Raw genomic sequence first — 23,900 nt, forward strand, 5'->3', positions numbered from 1 at the left:
CCTTCCTTCCTTCCTTCCTTCCTTCCTTCCTTCCTTCCTTCCTTCCTTCCTTCCTTCCTTCCTTCCTTCCTTCCTTCCTTCTTTTTTCCCTTCCTTCCTTCTTTCCTCCTGCTCTCTCCTTCCTTCTTCCCTTCCTCTTTTCTCCCCTTCCTTCCTTCTTTCCTTGTTTTCTCCCTTCCTTCCTTCCTTCCTTCCTTCCTTCCTTCCTTCCTTCCTTCCTTCCTTCCTTCCTTCCTTCCTTCCTTCCTTCCTTCTTTTTTCCCTTCTTTCCTTCCTTCCTTCCTTCTTTTTTCCCTTCCTTCCTTCTTTCCTCCTGCTCTCTCCTTCCTTCTTCCCTTCCTCTTTTCTCCCCTTCCTTCCTTCTTTCCTTGTTTTCTTCCTTGTTTTCTTCCTTCCTTCCTTCCTTCCTTCCTTCCTTCCTTCCTTCCTTCCTTCCTTCCTTCCTTCCTTCCTTCCTTCCTTCCTTCCTTCCTTCCTTCCTTCCTTCCTTCTTTTTTCCCTTCCTTCCTTCTTTCCTCCTGCTCTCTCCCCTTCCTTCCTTCTTTCCTTGTTTCCTTCCTTCCTTCCTTCCTTCCTTCCTTCCTTCCTTCCTTCCTTCCTTCCTTCCTTCCTTCCTTCCTTCCTTCCTCCCTTCCTTCCTTCCTTCTTTCCTTCCTACCTTCCTTCCTTCCTTCCTTCCTTCCTTCCTTCCTTCCTTCCTTCCTTCCTTCCTTCCTTCCTTCCTTCCTTCCTTCCTTCCTTCCTTCTTTTCTTCCTTCCTTCCTTCTTTCCTCCCTTCTTCTCTTCCTCCTTCCTTGACCCGAAGACAGCACAAGGGTTAAAGAACATTTAAAGCCTAACTTCCTGAATCCTGTATCAAGGAAAACAATTCATTGCTTCTGCACAAATAAAAGGGTTTCACATTAATTTCATCTCATGCACAAGTTCAAATGGTAAAATGTTAATTCCCCTGTGTTGTGTTCATTTACAGGCTTTTGAAAGTTATTCAGGTATTAATATGAAAGTGTGAAGTAGGAGACAATTATATCTTTGTTCATCGTTTGTGTAAATGTCTCTTTCCACAGGTTCACTGATCCAGGTGCCGATGAGTGAGAAAGGCAAGATCACGAGAGGCCGACTGGGCTCTCTGTCTCTGAAGAAAGAAGGGGAGAGACAATGTTTCCTGTTCTCCAAACATCTCATCATCTGTACAAGGGGCTCCGGGGGAAAACTTCACATCACTAAGGTGAAACAGGGCGGGTTCTCAAAACGGGCCAGCACAAAAAAAAAAAAGAAAAAAGGTTTATCATTTAAAGTAACTCTCGAGTTCATAATTACTGTCGCCTGTCTCTCCTGCCACAGAACGGAGTGGTGTCTCTCATCGACTGCACCCTGATGGAGGAGCCGGAGGGGACGGATGACGAGTGTAAGCTATTATGTGCACTATATCTGGTGTTTGGTAATACATACATTTAGATATACAGTAGGTCCAATTTGTTTGCCCTTAACCCCTCAATGCCTGCTGTATCATAATTGATACATGCATTTCTTAGTCTTCTGCACCACACAGATAACCAAAACAAAACAAAACAATACAAAGTTTATGCAATGAAGTCTAAAAAAAACCCAATATTTGCATAGTGATACAAAAACACTGTATATGAACCAGAAAACTGTTAAAGACAACATTTAGGGTGATTTTAAATCAGTAAAGTACAATATATCATAAACACAACATCTAAAAAAATAAGGATTTACTGGGTTTTAGTTCTCATGTCAGGCGAACTAAAGGGTAAACAACGCAGCTTCAATATACAGAAGACAAAGTTGATGAAGAAAACTACCTGATGATGTTTTCTGAGCTGGGTTGTAGCACATGATACATCAAACGTGTACAAAAAAAGTGTCACACATCAGAAACTGAGATAGTGTTTGAAGGGTTATGCCAAAAACCTATAAATGGTGCAATTAATAAAGAAATGGAACCATCTCCTTTATTTCTACTTTAACTGTCAGAGGAGTCAGGAGTGAATATATCCAATAAAATGGTACTTTAAATTTCCAAATGAGGAGTTACTTTGATTCTTTGTAGGTGGAAGTGTTTTTTCTTTTTTTTTCTTACCAAGACATATGTCACAAAAACAGTTAAAGTCATTTTTAATTGATTGATTTGTCACCATTTCCGGTGAGCTTTAACATTTTCAAGGTGAAACTGAACAAGTTACAGTATTCACTGGTCACAGAACCTCTGAGGACTTTGCTCTGCTTTTAAAGCATCTGTGATCATTTATTGGAGACCAATTTATTCTTAAAACATCAATATATAGAGCCTGTACTTAAATAGATGTCTATCCAATTTCTGACTGAGCGATACTGAGTAACGACTAAGAAGATGAAGCTAAGTTGAGCTAATGTGTACGTCTTCACGTCATCTCCCCTTCCCGGCTCAAGGAAAGCTTGTTGGGTTTGTGTCTTGCAGCCAAAGAGCGGAGCGGCCAGGACACGGAGCACCTGGACTTTAAAGTGATGGTGGAGCCCAAAGACGTCCAGCCGTACACGGTCATCCTCGTGGCTTCATCCCGACAGGAGAAGTCAGCGTGGACAAGTGATATCAGCCAGGTATGTCCCCCCGCCTGCATGCATTCATTAACAAAAACAAAAGAAAACTGAGAACAGAGACTGACATAGAGTAAGTCAATCTAATTCAATATACCGTATTTTCCGCACTATAAGGTGCACCTAAAAGCCTTTAATTTTCTCAAAAACCGGCAGTGCGCCTTATAATGCAGTGCGCCTTATATATGATCATTACGGTAATTTCTGTTACTGTAGTCAGGGGGATTGTAGCTACTGTAGTTGGTGTTGCCGAAGTAATGGCGCTAAAAACGTCAGGAATCGTCACAGACGTTCAAGACAACAGCAGCGACGCTGACTCGCATAATGGCGACTTTGACGAGACGGAGCAAAGCTGGTTTTTATTTTGTTAATAAAGTTTGACATACGGTACTTTTCTTCTTGTTTTTTTTTTGCATTTGCTGTAGGATTTTGTAGCATTTCCTGTAGCGCAGCTCCATCAGGTAGATACGTAACTCAACCCCAGCTACTATAGTACGGTATTTTACCATATATTTAGTGCGCCTTATAATGCGGTGCGCCTTATATATGGAAAAGGGTTTTAAAATACGTCATTCATTGAAGGTGCGCCTTATAATGCGGTGGGTCTTATAGTGCAGAAAATACGGTACACTTTATTTAGGTTTGGTGCAAAAGTCCAAATAGAGCACAGTAGTCAAAGAAAAGAGGACCATAGTTAATGTAGCACCATGAGTGTTAAGTAATTTTCTTTACCAAATGGAATGATTTAAAGGTGCAAGGCAGTGAAACCTGGCTAGGAGAGGAGAGGTTCAACCTGTAACCACTGTTATACTCACAAAGAACACTTTTCCTGTCTCCCTCCTTGCCTCTCAGTGCATCGACAACATCCGCTGCAACGGCCTGATGATGAACGCCTTTGAGGAAAACAGTAAAGTTACTGTGCCACAGATGATTAAGTAAGAGTCTGACACCCCACAGTAATGCACATTCATTATACATGCAGTCAGGGATTGGTGTTAGCATTGCATAATTATATGAAAAATGCATGAAGAAATTATAGACAAAGATGACTAAAACTCACACATTTGTACTTTTATCGTTGCGAGTAGCCGAAGTTATTTACTCACGTTGCCCCTGGCCTCAGATCTGAACCGTCAACTACGCGTTGCATTACAACTTTTGCTCTTATGTTAACTGATAATAAAGTAGAGTGGACTCATAGGCAGTTGGTCAGTTTTTGGTGAAATGTTTTTGCCAACGTCACTCATTAGGAACTTAAATGCAGTGTAAGATTAGTTACATTCCTCTCAGTGGAGAAATGAACTGAGGCTCTGACCGCTGACCCACACAGTGGGCCAACAGACAGTGGGCAGCATCATCACACTAATATCCCCCCCTCTCATTTGAACTCCAATACAGGTCAGACACCAGCTTGTACTGCGATGACGTCGACATTCGCTTCAGCAAGATGATGAACTCGTGCAAGGTGCTGCAGATCCGCTACGCCAGCGTGGAGCGCTTGCTGGAGAGGCTGACGGACCTGCGCTTCCTCTCCATCGACTTCCTGAACACCTTCCTCCATTCGTATCGGGTCTTCACTAGTGCTGATGTCGTGCTGGACAAGCTCATCACCATCTACAAGAAGCCCATCAGCGCCATCCCTGCACGGTAAGAAGCATCATTATTACTCTTTTTGGTAAAGAGTCCTAAGTCTGGGGAAGCATCCAGGAAATAAACAAAACAATCTATCTCATGGCGACTGCGCCATAAACCAGTTTGTTGCCATCTCAAAAAGTGAATTTGGATATACAGGACTGTCTCAGAAAATTAGAATATTGTGATTTTCTGTAATGCAATTACAAAAACAAAAATGTCATACATTCTGGATTCATTACAAATCAACTGAAATATTGCAAGCCTTTTATTATTTTAATATTGCTGATCATGGCTTACAGTTTAAGAAAACTCAAATATCCTATCTCAAAAAATTAGAATATTCTGGGAATCTTAATCTTAAACTGTAAGCCATGATCAGCAATATTAAAATAATAAAAGGCTTGCAATATTTCAGTTGATTTGCAATAAATCCAGAATGTATGACATTTTTGTTTTTTTAATTGCATTACAGAAAATAAAGAACTTTATCACAATATTCTAATTTTTCTGAGACAGTCCTGTAGTTATATTATGCCCAACATAAATATCTTTGCCTGCAGCTCGAAAATGTATTTAATTCAGGTGAATACAACGTGGAATTGCAGTTAATGTTATTACTTGACAGTAAAAAGTCCTGTTTTGAATGTCAACAGTTCTATATTTTCCCGGGCATCCCAGTGTCCCGCCACAGTTCCAATACACGTCTACCAGGTAGACTGGTTTACATATGAACGTGTTTTGTTCTGCGTATCGATTGATTTATGTCCCACATGAATGTGTTGACTGATTTATGTGTTGTGGGTGCGCCTGCGTTTGAATCTGACAGACAAATGGAGAACACCTGCACCTGCTCCGAGTGCAGCCCCAAGCGTTTACCTGTCACTCAGCCGGGATCTACTGTAGTAATAACATATTGATATAAAGCATATCAAGTCATACCGACATTTAGGAAATCAGACAGTGTCAAATTTGAATATTTTAAACAGTTTATCTGTCACAAAGGGGAAAATTATGACTTGAGTCGTAAACATGAGGTTGTTTTGGGATCTATCCGTCAACGCTGAAATGGTCACGTATGCGGCATCTTTCATCTTTCAGCTATAAATCATGACACTTTCTACTATGCTCCACTTTCTTGATTACTGGACTGTCTCAGAAAATTTGAATATTGTGATAAAGTTCTTTATTTTCTGTAATGCAATAAAAAAAAAAATGTCATACATTCTGGATTCTTTATAAATCAACTGAAATATTGCAAGCCTTTTATTATTTTAATATTGCTGATTATGGCTTACAGTTTAAGATTAAGATTCCCGGAATATTCTAATTTTTTGAGATAGAATATTCAAGTTTTCTTAAGCTGTAAGCCATGATCAGCAATATTAAAATAATAAAAGGCTTGCAATATTTCAGTTGATTTGTAATGAATCCAGAATGTATGACATTTTTGTTTTTGTAATAGCATTACAGAAAATCACAATATTCTAATTTTCTGAGACAGTCCTGTACATTTGTCATATGTGCTGTTTTATCAGTTATTGTCCAGAAAAAATTAGCAGCCCTTGAATATATAGTTTCTGAAAGTCGTCTCGCTTTTTCAACTGTCTCTAAAGTTTAAACGGAAAAAAAGCAAACCTGGCTACGCAGGAAAAACCCTCCTACCTGTAGTTGCCTAACTAAAGTAGATTAAATAAGACCTCTAGAACTTGAAATATGTTAAACAAACAAGCACTAGCATGTCCATTAGCCTTCAGAGTACTCGGTATATGGTCTCAAACCTCTTCTTCTTCAATGTCTTTAAAGAAAACTAAGTGAAAAGATATGGATCTTCTTATTTAACACCTGCCAACAAAGTCCATACACACACCTCTCTGAGCACCAGTCTTTGATATTTGTGCACTAAAATGTGTAAAACCAGTTGAGATGCTCAAAATCTTATCGCTTTTGTCAAAGAAACCAAATAATTACTGAGTATCAGCACAAGGTGAGTTTTGACGTCACTCAACAGGGACTCTAGCAGACGAAGGTTCGAGCTTGCATGTTTTATCTTGTATTATTTGAGTGTCTGTATCTTACACTGAATCCCTTTAATGAACTTTTTCTACAATTTGGTCTAATTTGGTCTATAATTCCCCAAATTGACTGTTAGCCTCTGTGTGGCTATCGTCAGCGAGCGATGCAGCAGTCAATCGTTACTCTCACAAGTGCCTCGTTGATGGCTGTAGTTTGTTACTGAAACATAAACAAAGTTTTGAGGTTCCCACATAGAGGATGCAGCCGCAGCGGCGTACTGGTGCAGTGAAGAGGTGGGACTTCCCCAGTGTCTGAATTAGTCTTTGCACTCACGTGGACTGTCTGTAAGCAGCCTATCATGCAATAATATAGTGTCCAGGTGAGAAGGGACTGGCGGGGAGGCAGTGAGGGGTCACACCACCGCGTCTTCTGGCCACTTTCACATTTAATTGGGTCCTGCATCCGCCCACCTCTCCCTAACCCCTCCTCATCTTTGCCATTCTTCGCCTACCTTTTTCCATTCTCCTGCTTTTATTTTTCTTTCCACAAGTCTGACCATCCCTCTTTCTGCTGCACTGTCGCCATGGCAACACTTTACTCTGCTGCAGGACCCCACCCTCTCCCCCTCTCTCCTGCCTTCTCCCTCCCTCTCTTCCCCATCATCTGCAGCAGCTCCACGGTATTAAATATTGATGCTGGTGCTTTGCACCCTGCTCTCTCTTCTTCTCCACTTTCCCCATTTTTTTTGTCGTACTCCAGTCTTCCCTACCGCCTCATACATTTCCCTTTTTTTTTCTTCTTGCTTTTGACACTTGGTTGCTTTGCCATTCAACTCTGTGCTTCTCTCCATCCATTACTATTATTTGAATTTGGTTAATGTGACACAACACGGCAGCTAGTGCCTTATAGGGCTGGAGGCTTCCCTTTATCGCCCACTCCCGGCACGCAGCCTTCGCTGTGGTGGAATCCAGGTCCGCTTTGCTGCTCTTCTCTCATGCAGCCCCTCACCGTATCACTCTTCTGCCCCCCCACCCCCCACCACCCCTACATTCAACCTCTGTCTTCTTCTCCCACTTTCCTTCTCTGTCTTTCTTTGGCTTCCCTTTTCATTGTTTCTCTCTCCCCGTGTCTCTGTGGGCCTCCCCTGGGCTGGTTGCTGTTGGCAGCACCCGTGCCTCCCACACTGTCACTTGACATGCTATTTATAGGCCTTCAGAGGGGGTGGCTCTCAGTGCAAGGAAGATGCTGTCTTAAACAATGTAGCTTAAATAAAAGAAGCAGGAGCTCCTGAGGAACCCTGCAGCGAATGTGTTCCCTATCTGCTTCATGATACCAAGTGAACCTTGCACCTCCATCGTACCCATTTCTCTGTTTTACACCTTGCCAACACACAAAAAGTTGCTTTTTTACTTACAGTACAGTTAGGGTTGCAAAGGGGTGGAAAATTTCCGGTAAATTTCCGGAAACTTTTCATGGGAAGTTAAGCTGGGGAATTTTGGAAATATTCCAAATTGGAAACTTTCCATGGGAATTATGGGAATTATGGGAATTTATGGGAATTATTGGGAATTTATGGGAATTTATGGGAAAAAACACTAAAGCAATGGCATGAACAGAAATATAGTTGGCTAAACAACTGGAATGGTCTTCAAAATATTTGACAATTGATGTATAAATTCTTGAATGGTTACAGAAAACTGTCTTGCTGGAGTCAGAAAAAACAGCATCAAATTTGAGGTAGCTACCACCATAATAAGCTAGCCTCTTAAATGGTCAATGAAATGAAAAATAGCTTTCATTTAGCACCTAACTTACCAGCTAGCTAGCTACTGTGTTAATACATTTTTATTTAATATTTGCAAGTTAAACATTAATACCATTATAGATCAAATATATTTACCCCATGATATTATCAAAATTTACTTGACTTTATATAGTCCGTGGGCTCAAATGTGTGGCTTCAATAGTCTTGTGCTTTGAGCTCAAATGTGTGGCCTCCAGGCTTCAAGAAATCACCTGTGCATGTGATGGAGGAATGCACAGTGCATGTAGGGGGCGTGGCCTCAATAGCCCTGCAGTAAGCAATGTGCTGTGTGCATGTGATTGAGGAGTGTACTTGCATTAAATCTGGTTGTTTTAGCCAAGACTATGCTACAATATATTTCCCCCAACTATATTTAAGTTCCCTGTTAAGGGCCAACCTTCAATTCTGTAAATTTCTTATTTATTCCCGTTAATTCCCGTTAATTCCCATATATTCCCGTTAATTCCCATGGAAAGTTTCCAACTTTGAAAATTCCTGGAATTTTGCAACCCTAAGTACAGTTCATCCTTGTATGGCTTCACCCTCTCTCACTCTCCCCCTCTCCTGCAGCTCTTTGGAGCTCTTCTTCGCCAGCAGCCAGAACAACAAACTCCTCTACGGCGAGCCACCCACGTCCCCACGTGCCAGCCGCAAGTTCTCCTCTCCTCCCCCCCTCTCCATCACCAAGACGTCGTCTCCGAACCGCCGGCGCAAACTCTCGCTGAACATCCCCATCATCACCGGGGGGAAAGCTCTGGACCTGGCCGCTCTCAGCTGCTCTCCCAACGGCTATGCAAGCATGCACTCCACCATGTCCCCCTTCAGTAAGACCACACTCGACATCAACAAGCTCTACGTGTCCAGCACGATGGCCAGCAAGATCCCCGACGAGGGAGAGAACAAATCCGAAGGCAAAGCTGAAGATGCTGCTCTCAGCAAGCAAGGTCAGAGCGGCGGCCGGAGGGGGTTTGCAGCTTTGCCACCGTGACAGTATGCCCAAAATGTTGAATTTATCATCAGTGGTCCCTTAATTTCTTTAAGGTGTGACTGATGAATAAACTGAGTGTGTGAACGGGGGCAGAGGTGTCAAAAGTATTCACATTCATTACTCAGGTAGAAGTATAGATACTAGAGTTTAAAAATACTCCTGTAGAAGTTGAAGTATCAACTCAAGTTTTTTACTCAAGTAAAAGTATAAAAGTACTGGTTTCAAAACTACTTAAAGTATAAAAGTAAAAGTAATGTAAGGGGGAAAAAACCCATTGAAAATGAATGCATCTTAGTATAATGCAAATATATTAAAGAACCATATATGTGTACTATTGAGCATCAACGTGTTTCAGAGAGCAGGAGATATGATGACTAGTTGCCTATAAGTATTGTAATTGTGCAAAAAGTCAAACTTCAGCAGCATGTTATCATTTATCCTAACCTTTATTGGAATGTACATCCAAGTTTAGTTGCAGGAATCTGAGGGAACGGATGTAAGAACAAAACTGGACAAGAACATCTGAAACAACCACAACCAAATTCACTCTATCCGGATGGAGCAATTTAACTGGGTAGTTTTTTTTTAGGCCGAAATGAAATAGAGAAACGAGGCTGTTTTTAAAATGTAAGGAGTAAAAAGTACAGATAATTGTGTGAAAATGTAAGGAGTAAAAGTAAAAAGTCGTCTGAAAAAGAATTACTCCAGTGAAGTATAGATAACCAAAATTTCTACTTAAGTAAGGTAACAAAGTATTTGTACTTTGTTACTTGACACCTCTGAAAGTGAGAAAAATACAGCTTTTCCAAACTGTTTCCTCTGAACTGAACTTAAAATGAGCAGCTTAGCCTCAAGTGGCTAACATAGCTGTAAGGTTAGATCTTTGTTTATCAACTTTTTCATGAAACTTAAGCACAGTTTTTTTGTTCTTTGTTGCCCTTTTTATCATTTTTAACTGACACTGAATAATATCATGATCACAATTATGCATATTTCTCTCAGATTAGATGGATATCTTTCCTGTCTCTTCCTTACATAACGTCAGTGTCTCCTAACAGTGAAATTTCCTTTCTGTCCAGATCTGTCCGTCAGAGAAGAATGTGACGAAGACCCAAGTCAGAGTGACGAGGCGGAAGCAGAAATGTCTCCTCCCAAGTCACCGTCGACACCGAAGAATGTCAAGTCCAAAAACTCTGGTACCAAACAGCTTTGCCTCCTCACTGTTTTCAAAAATCTGATTATTACCATTCATAATATTACATCTTCCATCTGCGTTCGTAACGAGTAGCTATCTCGAATTACTTATCAGAAAATCTGACAATATTAAAAGCTCAGTTTACTGGATTGATAATTAGAAATGACTGAAAATAAACCACCAAAAGTTCAGTAGATCTGCACTGATTTTTTATTAGTAAAAATTGTTTTAATAGTAGTGTTTATCCTGAAATAATTGTGTGATGTAACCACCTCTTTCGCTGAAAGAAGAACTGAGCTACAGAACAGAATTGCTGTGTCTCTGATAAGACGGATGTTAAATCATGAAAACATGCTCAACCATCTATAACTGATGTGCTTGATGTTTACCAGAACATGCACTGATTTGGGCGGGTCGTACATGTTGGAAATGTTTAATTTTAGGTTCAACTCAGACTCCTTTTCTTCTACTTGATGGTATTTTAACCACCCAGTAAGGCCACGGATCTAAAACGATGAACGCTGCATGCTCAGATTCATAGAGATAAGTAAATATAGCCACGGCAGACTCATAAAAACTTTGTTTTTTCCAGAGAACGGCAAGCACAGATACAGTCAAATAAGGTCTGGACAAAAACCACCCACAGCATCCTGGCCCTCCCCATACTGCATAGAAAGAGAGCATCCACCCCGTAGGTAGTCAAGCACAATTCATCCCCAGTGTGTTCTCTTCCCACGTTACTGGATACAAGGGAAGCCAGTGCCTTGTGCGAGTAGGTGGAAGGAAACCTTGTACCTTAGCAACGATGTGCGTGTTCTTCTATACCGCCCCCGGCTACACGGAGGAAGGCAGGGAGGGAAGAGGGGTGGGAGGCAGGGAGAGAGGCAGGCACAGCGGCGTTTACACCGTCACTGCCACGAGATGCAGGACACACTGTGCTGGGTCTGTTTCAGCTCTCTGTTGCTCTCTGATGGCCAACTTCTCCATTTGAACACATTTTACAGAGCATTTCTGTAGCGCTTCAAAGAGATCCGTCCATCCATCCATCCATCCATCCATCCATCCATCCATCCATCCATCCATCCATCCATCCATCCATCCATCCATCCATCCATCCATCCATCCATCCATCCATCCATCCATCCATCATCCATCCATCCATCCATCCATCATCCATCCATCCATCCATCCATCATCCATCCATCCATCCATCCATCCATCCAGCTTGGAGCTGTAGCCCTCAGGGCGATGGTTCTCAAATGGGGGTACGTGTACCCCTGGGGGTACGTGAAGGCACTACAGGGGGTACATGAGATTTTAAATTATACATATACCTAAAAAGTAGCATCCATGCAAAAATCCTTTAAAAATAGATATTTCATGAATAATTGAAGAAAATATAAGTTTAAATTCATAAAATGAATTTTATCTTCAGGAGTAGGCTATTCAACTTATTATCCTAAAACCGCAGAGTCTCCCCCACACCAGGATGGTTCCACCTAACCTGTCAAATGCCACCTGGCTTTTTTTTTTTTTTTTTTTTTAATTTAAATCTCAAAATACAATGCAAAATTAAGAACAAGGGTAACATACAAATACAGACATTCGAGCACCATATAGAAAAGAAATAAACAAAAGAATATATAAAGAACAAGACAGTTGAATGTAAATTAAACATAAATAAAAATAAAAACAACATAATGTGCGAGAGTAGGTTTCATGTAGTCAAATTGAACAATTTACAGATGCTGATGGTTTTTTGTGCCTTTTTGTTTTTTGATGAGTAAATTGTCCTTATATATAGATCAAGTTCTTTTAGAAAAGTAGCATCCATGCAAAAATATTTCATAAATAATTGAGGAAAATATAAGTCTAAATTCATAAAATGAATTTTATCTTCAGGAGTAGGCTATTCAACTTATTATCCTAAAACCTCAGAGTATCCCCCACACCAGGATGGTTCCACCTAACCTGTCAATCACCTGGCTTCACCTGTCAATCACTTGGACCAACGATGGAGTCGTGGTTGAAGTGTAGCAGCAATATTTTTATGTTTAATAAAACAGTTACTGATGGCACAGTGCTGTTTTAGGTCTTTTTTTTTCACAACCAAAAGTGCTTTGCGCTGGTTAGGGGGTACTTGGCTGAAAAAATATTTCACAGGGGGTACATCACTGAAAAAAGGTTGAGGACCACTGCCCCAGGGTGCTCCCCGGGGTCGTAGTCGCCAATTTCAGCTGGGAAATTAAAATGGAAAGGAAAAAATAATAGAGAGGATTAATCATTGTGACCAAAGGCTTTTAAACCAAATTTGTATTTCTTTTCCAAAAAAATTGTAATATTGAACAATCAACATTAATCAGAACATCCATCCATCCATCCATCCATCCATCCATCCATCCATCCATCCATCCATCCATCCATCCATCCATCCATCCATCCATCCATCCATCCATCCATCCATCCATCCATTTTTATTTTGTATTTATTTATTTACTTCGATCATGTGCTCAATATGGTACACTCATTCATAGCATATCGTGTAATCATGTAATCATGTACTCGTGTAATCATTTGGATCAGCCTATTCAATAGGCTGAAGCTCTGAGCTTATAAATGCCTATATATAAATACTTTCTGCAACAAATGCTTTATAGCATTTCCACCCAAAAAAGAAGCAAACACAAAACACAAAAAAAATATATGTAACAACAAAGAACCAGTAAGAAAAGAAAAAAGGAAAAATAAATAATAAATAGTCCCGATTAAAACAGGGACAAAAAGATCAGTAAATATTACCTGCATAATTCCATAATTCTCTCTCTTGCATCTTATCCTTCAATCTTGTTGGTATTTACCAATTATGGTCTGTTTTAAACTATCTTTAAACTGTATGATGTTTTTCCATCCATCCATCCATCCATCCATCCATCCATCCATCCATCCATCCATCCATCCATCCACTTCAGTTACCCTCAGTTTGTGTCAGATTGAAGAAGTGCTCTTTATTTTTTCTGATATCACTGACTGTCTGATGATGGTTTTAAATCTACCACCTCCACCTCCTCCACCACCCCCACCCCTCCCCTCTGTAGAGTTCTCCCTGTTTTCCTTCAACAACGGCATGGTGGTTTCATCTTGCCGGGAGCTGGACAATAACCGCAGTGCCCTTTCTGCCGCCTCGGCCTTCGCCATCGCGACGGCTGGTGCCAACGAAGGCACGCCGACCAAGGAGAAGTACCGCCGCATGTCCCTCGCCAGCACAGGTCAGTCACGTTAGGGGTTAAATCTGTAACACCACGGATGCTCGTCAGAGACAAACTACAACTGTGCTTTTCTGCCACCATCCAGTTAGAGACGCAGAATCTAATATATGTGCAGAGGTGTCAAAAGTATTCACATTCATTACTCAGGTAGAAGTATAGATACTAGAGTTTAAAAATACTCCTGTAGAAGTTGAAGTATCAACTCAAGTTTTTTACTCAAGTAAAAGTATAAAAGTACTGGTTTCAAAACTACTTAAAGTATAAAAGTAAAAGTAATGTAAGGGGGAAAAAGCCATTAAGGACAAAAGCCATTGAAAATGAATGTATCTTAGTGTAATGCAAATATATTAAAGGGTTTGTTGAACTCTTCTGTGAAACACAAAATCTTTCTCTGTCTTTGAAGCTTGTCTGATTTTTCAAGTAAATGTCTGGTGATTTCACAGTGATCAGGATCAGTGAGGATATTATCTGAACATGCCTCCCTTTACATTTACTGCCCGAGTTTGTGAGTAATTTGAAACCAAACACGTGTGAGATGTTCTCTTTTTGAGAGTTTAAAAATACTCCTGAAGAAGTTGAAGTATCAACTCAAGGTTTTTACTCAAGTAAATGTATAAAAAGCCATTGAAAATAGATGCATGTTAGTATAATGCAAATATATTAAAGAACCATATATGTGTACTATTGAGCATTAACATGTGTTTCAGAGAGCAGCAGATATGATGACTAGTTGCCTATAAGTATTGTAATGGTGCAAAAAGTCAAACTTCAGAGGCATGTTATCATTTATCCTAACCTTTATTGGAATGTACATCCAAGTTTAGTTGCAGGAATCTGAGGGAACGGATGTAAGAACAAAACTGGACAAGAGCATCTGAAACAACCACAACCAAATTCACTCTATCCGGATGGAGCAATTTAACTGGATAGTTTTTTTTAAAGTCCGAAATGAAATAGAGTAATGAGACTGTTTTTAAAATGTAAGGAGTAAAAAGTACAGATAATTGCGTGAAAATGTAAGGAGTAAAAGTAAAAAGTCGTCTGAAAAAGAATTACTCCAGTGAAGTATAGATAACCAAAATTTCTACTTAAGTAAGGTAACAAAGTATTTGTACTTTGTTACTTGACACCTCTGCATATGTGCAGTTCTTTACGAACTGAGGACTGTGGGCAAAACTTTGTTCTGGTTCGATTATGTAACCACATGACTGAGGAGAAAGATGATCTTAATTTTGAACAAAACAATCTGCCATTATCCTTCTTAAGAATCACTCAAAGGATTTGACAGTTATGCACCTTTTGACCACTAGTGGGCCCTCCAGGACCCCACCTCATATCTGTGAATCTCCCGTTCTTTTTATAAAGAATCAAACTGAGGTGTCAAGTCACAAAAACACACCGCAGATATTCAACATTTTCATTCCCTTCCAGCTGTGGACTAAGCAACATAGTTCAATTTCCTCACTTTCATGGTGAGCTTTTTCTGGCGTGATGCAGCTGTGATGTGAACCCACTACAAGCAGAGGGGGAGAATGGGTTTTGGTTATCATTAACTGGCCACAATAAGTCCAATGATCCCAGCTGTCTTTGTCTTTAAAAGTGACAGGTGAGAAACAAGGATGGTGTTGGAATTGATCTTCAACTCTTCTTTTCTGACAGGATAAAATCAGTTCGTATTCTGCAGACTCCTGTAACTTCTCTTGATTTGTTTGAAGCACTCGTAACATGTCCAATAGTAGTAGGTACACGCATGGACCACTAACAACCACAGGTTGAACGTTTGATCCTTCAATTCTCCACTGAGCCTAGACCTGCTTTTGTGAGCTGGTGTGGAACTCCTCTAACATCTGCTGCAACACTTTTTAAATGGGCTTTTCACAAAATGAAGCAAATCAGTTTAAGGAGATAAAGCCCAGGTTCTGAAATTTCCAGCATCCTGGGAAAATGCAGTTCTGTGATGAGGGTAGACTTGTAGTCAAGACCACCTAATCAACCGAGACCAAGACAAGACCAAGACCAGAGATTATCAAGACCAAGACAAGACCAAGATCGACGAAGTCAAGACCAAGACTAGTTCAGATCAAGACCGAGGCCGAGACCAAAAAAAAACCTAGTTATTTTCTCATCTTGCGTGAGTTTTAGAACTTAAGCACCATCCTGGGTTCAGCTTCTTAGTTTCCGTATGAGGTTGTATTCAACTGCTGCATAAGAAAACAGAGAAGTGGATGTCTTATGTTGAACTGACTATAAATGTTTTCATCCATCAGCTGAGATCAGATATGTGTGGCGACTGCACTACCGCTATTTCTACACTATTGGAGGATTGACTCCAGTGCTTTTAAGGATTGACACGACTACTAACTAGTCCTAAAGTCATCTAACAGAATAACCAGCCTCCAACACCCCCCTCCACCTCAGAAAAGTCATGAATAGCAAATGTTACTGATTTAATTTGTACCTAATTTGTAGATGCAATGTGAATTTTGAATGAATGAATGAATGAATCTTTTATTTCGGCTTGTACACACTTTTTTACAAAACAAGATGAAAAGGTAAAATAAACATTTCTTTTGCCGAAAAGGTGTAGGCTGAAGCCGTAGCTTATAGTGCCTACCCTTTTTATCTTAAGCTCAGCTTAAATATGAGACATTAGCATTAGCATTACTCTGTGGAAACAAACAATACATAAAGAAGACAAAAATAAGTACGAAAAAATATAAACTTGACGTTTCACATTCTAGAATGTTTTTGATAATATACTATATAATTATAGTGTTTTATATTTATGTACAGTATTTTCTTTAAACATTTCCTTAAACTTGAAGATAGAACTGCACATTTTTAGGTCGTTGTCACAACTATTCCAAATTTCTCTAGCCTTAATTGATGTCCATCTCTTTTTAATATTAGTTCTAAATATTAAAGATACACACAATTATTGACTTGAAATTGCATTATTTACCATTATAATAGCCAGATTACACTGAAGAACTGTTGATCACCAGATTCTGTCACCTTGGTGTGTGCAATGGCATCTCAATTAACCGAGTCCGAGACATGGCGAGACCGAGAGACCCGACGACGAGACCAAAACAACAAAAAAGTCGTCTCGAGACCAAGACCGGTCTTGAGAACTAGAAGTCTAGATGAGAGCAAAAGTCAGGTCATTGGTAGCTAAAGCACCATAGGAGGCCTGTTCATAACACTGCAGTGTTGGGGGGCAGGGTGGCCTTTGCTTGCATTAAAAACGTACCACTATGTGAGAGAGCATGATTTCTGACTAACCGCGTGTTTTGTTTGCATATGTACAATAACTGATATTTTTGCTTCAAATGTTAATGGTCTCTATCACATTTCCCTGAGTTTAATTATCTGTATTTTTGATAGTTATTCTAAGTAAACTGGACTTGCTGATCAATCTAAATCTTAACATTTGATCAGCAGTTCTCTGTACTTAGGAAGAAAATCAAAAAGACCCTAAAGGAAGTGTCACATTATAGGATAAAAGGACCCTGCAGGTGGGAGTCACTTTGAATGTAACCATGTTAAACCTGTTTCCAGGTTTTCCTACAGATCAGAGGAACGGGGACAAAGAGTTTGTTATCCGAAGAGCAGCCACTAACAGAGTCCTGAATGTGCTTCGTCACTGGGTCTCCAAGCACTCCCAGGTGCAGTCCACCTTCTTTCCTTTCCTTTATCTACGTATCTGTCTTTTAAAGGAGACAAACACCTCTGTAATGACATGTGTATGGGTTCTTAGGACTTTGAGCTGAACATGGAGCTGAAGATGCGTGTAATTGGCTTCCTGGAGGAGGTGATGCATGACCCAGAGCTTTTGACACAGGAAAGAAAGGCGGCTGCCAACATTATCAGGTTGGTCTTCAGTCATTATCAATTGATCATTCATGTACCGATATACACAGTACTCGAGTTGTAAAAAAAAATCAGGGGGGATGGTGGATTTTATCATATGGGGACAGATCATTTGTGCTGATTACAAATAATATAATATATTACAAATAATAGCACTGACCAAAACACCTGCAGAAATACTGCAGGAATGACATAGCAGCAGTTAAATGCAGCCTTCTGTAAGCTTTAAATATCCACTGGGCTTACATCAAATACATCAAAACACAACAATAAAAAACAGTTTTCTGAACTTATCAATATGACTCTGTCCTTCACAGGATAAGTAAAATGGATCACTGGAAAAACTCAAAATCTTAAGAATATTTGTCTTATTTCTAGTTAAAATGTCTAATTTTAGTAAAAAAAATATCAAAACAAGACTCATCACTGGAAAAAACAATTTTCACCTGTTTCAAGTAGATTTTCACTTAAAATAAGTAGAAAAATCTGCCACTGGAAAAAGACTTTTTTGCTTGTAATAAGAAGATAAATCTTGTCCCACTGGCAGATTTTTCTACTTATTTCAAGTGAAAATTTACTTGAAACAGGTGAAAATTGTCCAATAAGTTATTTTTCTGGTGTTATTTTTCTGGTGATGACTCTAAATGTTGAAATAGCAGTAAAACCACATTCATTGATGAAATGACATAAGGGATGGAAATGGGGGGATGGCAGTTTTACAGGGGGGAGGATTTGGACCGTTTTTATTTCAGGGGGGATGCCATCCCCCCTCATCCCCCCTCAATTCGAGTACTGGATATACAGTACACATATCTGTGTGCAAGTGCTGTTTAGAAAACACTTTAATATTTAATGATAAGAATAGAAACTAAAGCTAAAATGCATCAACGCCACATATTTAATTCCAACGTGTGGTTGAACCAATTGTACTTTGGAAATAAAAGTGCCAACTGTTCCTCTGGAGAAGACAGACCAGACATTTTAGATTTATTTAACAAAGAAAAAGGATGTTATAAATTGAATCAAACTTGTTAAACAATATATCCGACATCCTTGTGTACACAGGACTCTCACTCAGGAGGATCCTGGAGACAGTCAGGCAACCATAGAAGAGATGACGCAGATGGTGAGAGAAATTTGGGATTAAAACCCTCTGAATTAGAGTTAAATCACAGTGAGGATCTTTACTGTGCCGCCATGTGATTTAGGCCATGGAGGACAGCAAGACTGAACCGTTCGACAGCCACTCGGCTTTGGAGATTGCTGAGCAGCTCACCCAGCTGGACCACCTGGTCTTCAAAGTCATCCCATATGAGTGAGGGGCATCCGCACAGACACGGGCGCCGAGCCCTGCAGGACAAACATTACAGACGCTCAGGAGACTGGAGAGAAGTGAGTAGCACCAGTACAGTGAGTGTTCATGGGTCTTTTTTCTGTTTTCTTATTCTCTCCAGGGAATTCTTTGGTCAAGGTTGGATGAAGAATGACAAGAACGAGAGAACTCCTTACATAATAAAAACAACCAAGCATTTCAATGATGTGAGTGCTCACTGTGCAATTGATGAGTACACAGACAGACAGACAGACAGACAGATATCCTGTATTTTTGCGTCTTCCTCGTCAGATCAGCAACAGGATCGCCACGGAGATCCTGCACTGGGATGACATCAACATGCGAGTGGCCGTGATCGAGAAGTGGGTGGCCGTGGCCGACATCTGCCGCTGCCTCCACAACTACAACGCTGTGCTGGAGATCACGTCCTCTCTGAACCGCAGCTCCATCTTCCGCCTCAAGAAGACCTGGATCAAGGTTTCCAAGCAGGTGAGAAGTAGAAAACTGGGTGAACCGTTCAGAGTTGCCGGAAAAGAGTTCAACTCTAGGACAAGTGTTTTTAATCCATTTATTTTTAATTCTGTGACAGGTATGTATGTATATATATATGTGTGTGTGAAAAAAATGTGAAAAAATTATACAAAACTGGAAATACTACTAAAAAGAAATTGAAAAATTGAAAAAAAATGTGTGTGAAAGATGACATCCTTACAGAGATTGATATAATCATTTAAAAAAAATATTGTGTTCAGCTTACAATCAACAACGTTTGATTCAATATAACAACACTTTATAAATCTACACATTTTTACAGTATTTTGGAGCCTAAATCATTTAAAATGGACAATAAGAACTAATTGCTACATGAAAATCAGTATAATCAAATTGAATTGTCTATTGCAAAAGATTACAGACCTGAGCAGGAATGATTTCTTCTACTTTGCTGCTCTGTATCGTATTGAACCAGGAAAGTCTTTGAGGACATTGTTGGTTAAATCACTGTGATGTGAGGAAGTGAAGTGTTGTCTATTATTTTATGCAACATGCGTTGCACAATAAGCCCCAGACGCTGCAGAGCAGTAGAGAGCCAGCTTTGTTTATCAGTTTGTCTGGTCTCTTTGAGTCACTGCCTCTTATTCTGCCGGTCCCAGAGAAAGACTGCAGATAATACTGGACTTCCCATCTGACACTTATAAGACATATGCAACATCTTCCTTTGCTCTGATCCACTTTCTAGACAAAGACTGTGATTGACAAGTTACAGAAGCTGGTGTCATCAGAGGGCAGATTCAAAAACCTGAGAGAGGCTCTGAAGAAGTAAGCAGCTACGCTTTTTCAGCTTCTCATTTAATGCTCGCAGTTAAGTATGTCATTGTTTGTGCTTTTCCCTTAACACACGTTACACATGTTTCTCTCTGACCTGCCTCTTTCCTCAGCTGTGACCCGCCCTGCGTCCCTTACCTGGGAATGTACCTGACTGACCTGGCCTTCATTGAGGAGGGAACCCCCAACTACACTGAGGACAACCTGGTCAACTTCTCCAAAATGAGAATGGTATTATGCAAAAGAACAAAGCATTATCTGCTCATTTTTAACCCCTTTGTGAAGAAAAAACCCTCCACGGTGAAGCTTCATGTGATACTCTGTCATTCCTCCCCAGATATCTCACATCATCAGAGAAATACGGCAGTTTCAGCAAACAGCTTATAAGATAGATTTCACGCCGAAGGTGAGATGACATTTCTATTCATACGATCATATAGTGTTTTTATTTTTGAATTTCAAGAATCCTAAACTGTAAATTTGACAAGCTGATCTAAAATGAATTGTGATCACAAAAAGATTATTTAAGAAAAGATAACCAACTTCCCTGAGTATATAACAGCAATAAGTTGAAATGATCTTTTTTTGGATGTTGATATCTTTCTCACATTCCTCTTTACTCCTCTTTTCGTTAGTTCTTGGAGATTTGCAGGATTTTATGTGTGCACAAAAGTCCCATCACAGCATTTCAATCAGATTGGGGGTGTACAGTTTGACTCCTGCAATACCTTGATTTTATTTTCATTTATTCATTTATGTGTTGATATCCTGTTGTAGATTTGCTGATGTAGTTAGGATGTGGTTAATAGTTCTGTTGAATGATCCAGTTTTACTCAAGCTGTCGAACAGATGTCCTCGCCTTTGTTTTAAAAGTTACTTTTGTGTAAATAAGAGTTTTTGTTCGACTTATGCAACGCTCCCATGTTCTTCTCTGAAAGAATACGCTTTTACGTGGAAACCTTTCTAAAGAAGACAAAAGCAGTATTTTCATACTGTTCATGCTGCCATAAGCTGTAAAGTCAAGGTGTTTTGGGGTTTCTTTGCAGTTTTCCTGAGCATAGCACGTTCTCCCGCTGGGGGTGAACCTGTCACTGTCTTCTGGCAGCTGTCTTGAATGTTTCCCCGTTGTGAATAATATATTATACTGTACAATGATGGACTCCAAATGGTTTGGAAATGGCCCTCTAACAGTAACAATTGTGTCTCTAAGATCACTGCTGATGTATTTCCTTTGTGCCATTGTGTGAGCACATGCCTAAATGCTCCAGATCAGCAAACTGCCCAAACCTCTGCTTTTACAGAGGTCGTCCCACTGCTGATGAAATAATCACGTGCATTTGATTAGCAGGCGCTGCTTGCAATTTATCCTCCTAATAATTCATGAGGAAGCAGTAAGAGTGGAACTCACTTCCCATGGAGTTTGGGTTAATTTGTTTATAATAACACATTATTACGCATAATACATGACGTAAAACAATAAGAGTTGAAAGAAGGTGTGCAGCACAAAAGTTACAGGATGCCACAGCTTGTTTTGAGGCACATTGACATTTTTTGGTTCTTGTTGTAGACAATAATGCAATTAGACAAATTACAAAGATGAAGTGTATAAATATGGTTCTTTTTTAACCAAACAATTGATTTAATTGATAAATTACATATATATACAGGACTGTCTTAGAAAATTTGAATATTGTGATAAAGTCCTTTATTTTCTGTAATGCAAAAATGTCATACATTCTGGATTCATTACAAATCAACTGAAATATTGCAAGCCTTTTATTATTTTAATATTGCTGATCATGGTTTACAGCTTAAGAAAACTCAAATATCCTATCTCAAAAAATTAGAATATTCTGGGAATCTTAATCTTAAACTGTAAGCCATAATCAGCAATATTAAAATAATAAAAGGCTTGCAATATTTCAGTTGATTTGTAATGAATCCAGAATGTATGACATTTTTGTTTTTTTAATTGCATTACAAAAAATAAAGAACTGTATCACAATATTCAAATTTTCTGACCAATCTGCCATCTTTTGTTGTCCATGTTGCTGCAGGTGGCCAAGTACCTGCTGGACAACAGCGCAGTGATGGACGAGGAGAGCCTGTACGAAGCCTCTCTGAGGATCGAACCCAAGACGTCATCATGAAGAGGATTTCTCTCACTCGACTCACATGCAGAATGCACAGAAAGGAGATATTAACATGTACATTTACTATTATTTGTGTTAGACACAGTAGGCTGTGCCCTTCCAGTGTATGTTCCTCAATGGACTCGTTGTGTGTTCTTGTTCTTAGAGACTGAGTAGAAGCCCAGAGAGGTTTTATTTCTATAGTTACAGAGTATTTATATGTTATTTATTGTCTTAAATAGCATTTAATTATGATATTATTTTGAACTACAGAATGAAGAGATTGGAGAGTTAGAGACTTGATATTTTGTTATACTTGAACGGTAATGTGGAGTAAATGAAGCCTCTCATTCATGAGAAATGGACACTGTTGGTGTCAGAAGTCATGAAAATTAAGCACACAAGAGCTGTGTAGTTGTAACTGCAGCAATTTGCAAGCAAGTCTCCATGTAACCTTTTTTCTTGAAACATTGATCTTGAAAAATATCACAAATGTGCTACTTTCCACTTGCTGCACAATCATTTATTTGATCTTGATCTTCAAATCTGCAGCTTTCTGTGATTCAGTGTCAGCTGGACTCCACAGCTACCGATAAAAACTACTAATACCAGAAAAGCCAATACAAATTGAAAAGCTACTGCAACCCAGTGCAGATGATTGTCAAATTTAGATATGCTTTAAACACTTCAGCCCCTCTGAATGGAGTAGAGGGAATGACGGACTGACTCGTGCGGCGCTGTGTTTTATAGAGCTGCTGAGGGAGAAGGAGAGCTGGGAGGGATTACGGTGAAACTGACAGTTTGGTTTCAGTTTTGGAGAAATGGCTATTTATGCTTTTCTTATTGTCACTTTATTCCCCTGGTGGGCAACATGATGTATATACAGCGTTAAGCACCAGGCAGTGTATGTAGCAAATGTAACCAATTTTGAGCCACTTCAGGAAGGTAAATTTGCAGCTTCAGCACTCTGACGGTAAAGGCTTAGTCTTGATCTTTAATCCTCTTTGGCCAGTGCATTATGGTTTTTTTGCCTTAATCATGAAAAGGATAATATACCACAAAAGTATGTAAACTATTTTCTTCTACAAACTGCCAATGAACCAGAAATATTGGCTGTGTATAATATTGTGTATAGGCAGTCTGATGCATTTCCTAATGTGCAATGTGTAACAAAAAAAAAGAAAAGAAACATATCCCACGCAATGTGTTATCCTTATGATCGTTCAACTCTGTAATAACTTTATTTTGTGTATTATACTTCAAAACAAATGTTGAAAGCAACTTATAAGTGTAACACATTCTGTATCATCTCTATTCCAATGCATTAGCAGGACCTATACAGTAGTATTATTGTGCTTCTTCTTGGAATATTTATATGTATTTTTTACAGGCTTTGTATAGAAAACACTTAAGCTTAATGGGCAGGCATGTACCCCTTCCATGTGTCCAATTTAAATCTACATATATAACAGTATGTGTACTGTATTTAAACGCAACCCTTGCACAATAATCCTTACCCTCTAACAGACACATCTGATGTTTGCAGTGAGCAATACCCAGTGGTACAAGAATTATCTTTCAATCTATTTCAACAGCTTGAGTAGTATTTCCAGTTTTGTATAAAAGTGTATTCTTTCCTGATTACCTCTTGTTAATAAATCTATTCTTTCTCAGGGGGAGAAACGTCTCTGAGGCTGCTGCTTATGTTTTACATTGTGAGCTGATGTGCACTGAATTATAAAA

The 23,900-nt window shown here is 39.4% G+C and overlaps 1 protein-coding gene across 1 annotated transcript in view; it reads left to right on the forward strand.

Moving 5' to 3' along the window:
- Positions 1-23,342, forward strand: part of LOC133464527 (ras-specific guanine nucleotide-releasing factor 1-like) — a 42,250-nt gene extending 18,908 nt beyond the window's left edge. Inside the window, exons 10-27 of the mRNA XM_061746562.1 lie at positions 1,065-1,225; positions 1,342-1,405; positions 2,459-2,598; positions 3,448-3,530; positions 3,994-4,242; positions 8,618-8,991; positions 10,115-10,231; positions 13,326-13,496; positions 17,058-17,164; positions 17,257-17,369; positions 18,435-18,495; positions 18,578-18,684; positions 18,824-18,908; positions 18,994-19,191; positions 19,940-20,019; positions 20,139-20,256; positions 20,363-20,431; positions 22,083-23,342. Of these exons, the coding sequence (XP_061602546.1) occupies positions 1,065-1,225; positions 1,342-1,405; positions 2,459-2,598; positions 3,448-3,530; positions 3,994-4,242; positions 8,618-8,991; positions 10,115-10,231; positions 13,326-13,496; positions 17,058-17,164; positions 17,257-17,369; positions 18,435-18,495; positions 18,578-18,684; positions 18,824-18,908; positions 18,994-19,191; positions 19,940-20,019; positions 20,139-20,256; positions 20,363-20,431; positions 22,083-22,175 (2,390 nt within the window). The 3' untranslated portion in view covers positions 22,176-23,342. The remainder of the gene's footprint in view (positions 1-1,064; positions 1,226-1,341; positions 1,406-2,458; positions 2,599-3,447; positions 3,531-3,993; positions 4,243-8,617; positions 8,992-10,114; positions 10,232-13,325; positions 13,497-17,057; positions 17,165-17,256; positions 17,370-18,434; positions 18,496-18,577; positions 18,685-18,823; positions 18,909-18,993; positions 19,192-19,939; positions 20,020-20,138; positions 20,257-20,362; positions 20,432-22,082) is intronic.
- The last annotated feature ends 558 nt before the right edge of the window (positions 23,343-23,900 follow it).

The sequence above is a fragment of the Cololabis saira genome, chromosome 2 (assembly GCF_033807715.1).
Source record: "Cololabis saira isolate AMF1-May2022 chromosome 2, fColSai1.1, whole genome shotgun sequence".
Lineage (NCBI taxonomy): Eukaryota > Metazoa > Chordata > Actinopteri > Beloniformes > Belonidae > Cololabis > Cololabis saira.